We start from the raw sequence: 2,820 nt of genomic DNA on the forward strand, positions 1-2,820 counted from the left end.
TTTTTTAGGCGAATGGCGAGCACTGGCACTCCATTTGACGTGCAAGAACTGATGTCAAGGTTTATGTTTGACCTGGCTGCTATGCCTTTCTTTGGCGTGGATCCTGGCCTCCTGTCCTCGGAAATGCTACAAGACAGGCTGCACATGGACGCTGCGGTTGCCCTTGACACGTTCATGGAGGTGGGATTTTCCCTGCTCATGACACCAAGTTCTTATTGGAAGTTGATGAGGTGGCTAAACATTGGCCCTGAGAGAAAGCTCAAAGTGGCGCGCACGGTGCTACGGGAGTTCGCCGCGGAGATGATGGAGAGGAGGAAGATGAATACGTGTTTTGTTGGTAATGAAGATGAACAAGAGGATGGGGATATCTTGTCTTGCTTCCTCAATGACCCAGACTACGCCGATGATGACTTGCTCCGTGCGATGATCATTGGCTACATGTTCGCTGCTAGGGATACAGTTGGAACAACCCTGACATGGATCTTCTACAAACTCGCCCAGAACCCTAACATTGTTTCGAATATCCGAAAAGAACTCTCACCCATTGCATCACGCAAAGCAGCGGTTGGTGTGGATGCCATGTTGATCTTTGAGCCAAAAGAGACCAGATCTCTAGTATATTTGAAAGCCGTCCTGTACGAGACTCTCAGGCTATACCCAGCAGCGCCTCTTGAGTGCAAGACAGTAGTCGCCGATGATATCATGCCAAGTGGACATGAGGTTCATGCCGGCGACACCATTATTATTTCTATACACTCCATGGGGAGAATGGAGGGTGTGTGGGGTGAAGATTGCCTCCATTATAAACCAGATAGGTGGCTCTCGGTGGGTGGCAATAACATGAGGTATGTACCATCTCACAAATTCTTGGCCTTCAACTCAGGCCCGAGGATGTGCCTCGGCAAGGACATCGCAATTATGCAGATGAAGACAGTCATCGCATCAACGCTATGGAACTTCGATGTGGAGGTGATGGACGGGCAAACAATCCAGCCCAAGCAAGCTTGTATACAGCAGATGAAAAATGGGCTCATAGTTAAGCTAAAGAAGCGGGAAATGTAACATTATGCTCTCTTTTATCTCTAATGTACTTAAGAGTAGTATACTTTTAGGACACACACAGTCGCACTATTACCGAAATATGAAGGCATCCATGTATCACAATTTATCTTTCTTTCATGAAAAAGAACCAACATGTTGTTACTTATTACTCCATTGTGTAGTATATGTATTGGGTCATATGGACTTGTGGAGCGGGAGGGGGAGTAGTCCCATGCAAAAAAAAATCCTACATGGTCTAGTTTTATTCTTCTCTAGTTAATTAGATCCTTAGCAACACCTGCTCATGCAATTCTACTCAAAGTAAGAGTGCATAAACAAACTTGCAAGTAAGAGTTAGAGAAAGATAAAGCAAACACGGTGATACATCATGTTTTCCCACGGTTCAGATAGTTGGCGCTATGTTACTCCTTGTTGGGGGATGTTGAGATAGGAAGTCCCACTACCATAGGAAAAGCTACTAGCAGTATTCTGAAAGTCATTAGTGATCACGCACACCACTAGTATCAATTATTATTGGTGTGGGGACGGAACACTACTTGTACATAACTTACTAGTGGCATTGGTCGCGCATGTCGCTAATAACATACTTCCTCCGTTCCTAAATATAAATCTTTGGAAAGATTCCACTATGGACCACATACGGAGCAAAATGAGTGAATCTACACTCTAAAATGCATCTATATACATCCGTATGTGATCCGTAGTGAAATTTCTACAAAGACTTATATTTAGGAACGGAGGGAGTATCTACTAGTAGCACTCGTGAGGCAGCACACAACACTAGCTAATAACGTATCCACTATTAGGGCTCATGAGGAAGCACACACCACTAATAGGTCGATATGTCATCTTCCTAACGCTCCTTTTGACTTGTGAGTACCCAATGTCAGTTAACCCCTCAATGTTATATTGAACTAGTTGAAATAGTAATTAAACCAAACCTTATTTAGACATTAAAACTTAACTAGTTAGCTTCAATTTGCATATGAACACCGCTATTCAAATCACAAAATATAACCTAACTAAATTAAATCATTGGCACGCCCGCATGTAGGTCGTCCCAGCAGAAAATATTATGCGGGTCCAATTAGTGAGTGTCACACCAGTGTGTCCTTGTGGGCCAACAGCTCCAATTAAGTTGTATTATTTTGTTTCTTTTCTACTGCGTTGGTCCTTCCTCACCACGAGAATGGTGGGCAGCGCCAATGGGTTCATGCTCGTCGGCCCACGACACCGTTGGCCTGTCTATCTCTAGTCGAGGACATGGTGGATGCCGGCGGCCACCCGATCGAGGCTCCCGCGGTGCTGCCTCCCGTGGCGATGCCCCTGTCAGTGGATGAAGCGTCTGCCGTGGTACCCTCGGGCGAGGCCCCGTCCAGGATCAAGACCAATCGGAATAAGCAGAGCGGCAAGAAGAAGGTTACCGCCCCCTCGCCAGAGCCGCTTAGTCCACACGCACCCGTCACTCCCGAGCCTACGCGTACCACCATCGAGAATATGTCCTGCCCCCGGAGCGGCGGGAAGAAGGTTCCTGCCGGCAACATGGGCAATTGGGCGTACAGACTGCCATGGTCGCGCTTCTGCTGTCACCAGCGTGGTGAAAGTGAAACAGATAAATCCATCCATTTTTATTCATGTATCGACTTCATGACTCAATCATTGTGCTTGCTTCTTAGAGATCCATCATTTAGACTGGTTCTCACCGGAACGAGAGATTAACACGACGGCGCTCCACGAGAGTAAAAAATGACAGCTTTG

At 46.3% G+C, this 2,820-nt stretch overlaps 1 protein-coding gene across 1 annotated transcript; it reads left to right on the forward strand.

The window, feature by feature from the left end:
* The first annotated feature begins 12 nt into the window (after window positions 1-12).
* LOC119348315 (noroxomaritidine synthase-like) lies at window positions 13-1,062 on the forward strand. The gene has a single exon (XM_037616510.1). It carries the CDS (start codon window positions 13-15, stop codon window positions 1,060-1,062), a length of 1,050 nt encoding a protein of 349 aa, XP_037472407.1.
* Window positions 1,063-2,820: the final 1,758 nt, after the last annotated feature.

Source organism: Triticum dicoccoides, unplaced genomic scaffold (genome assembly GCF_002162155.2).
Source record: "Triticum dicoccoides isolate Atlit2015 ecotype Zavitan unplaced genomic scaffold, WEW_v2.0 scaffold88305, whole genome shotgun sequence".
NCBI classification, from domain to species: Eukaryota; Viridiplantae; Streptophyta; class Magnoliopsida; order Poales; family Poaceae; genus Triticum; species Triticum dicoccoides.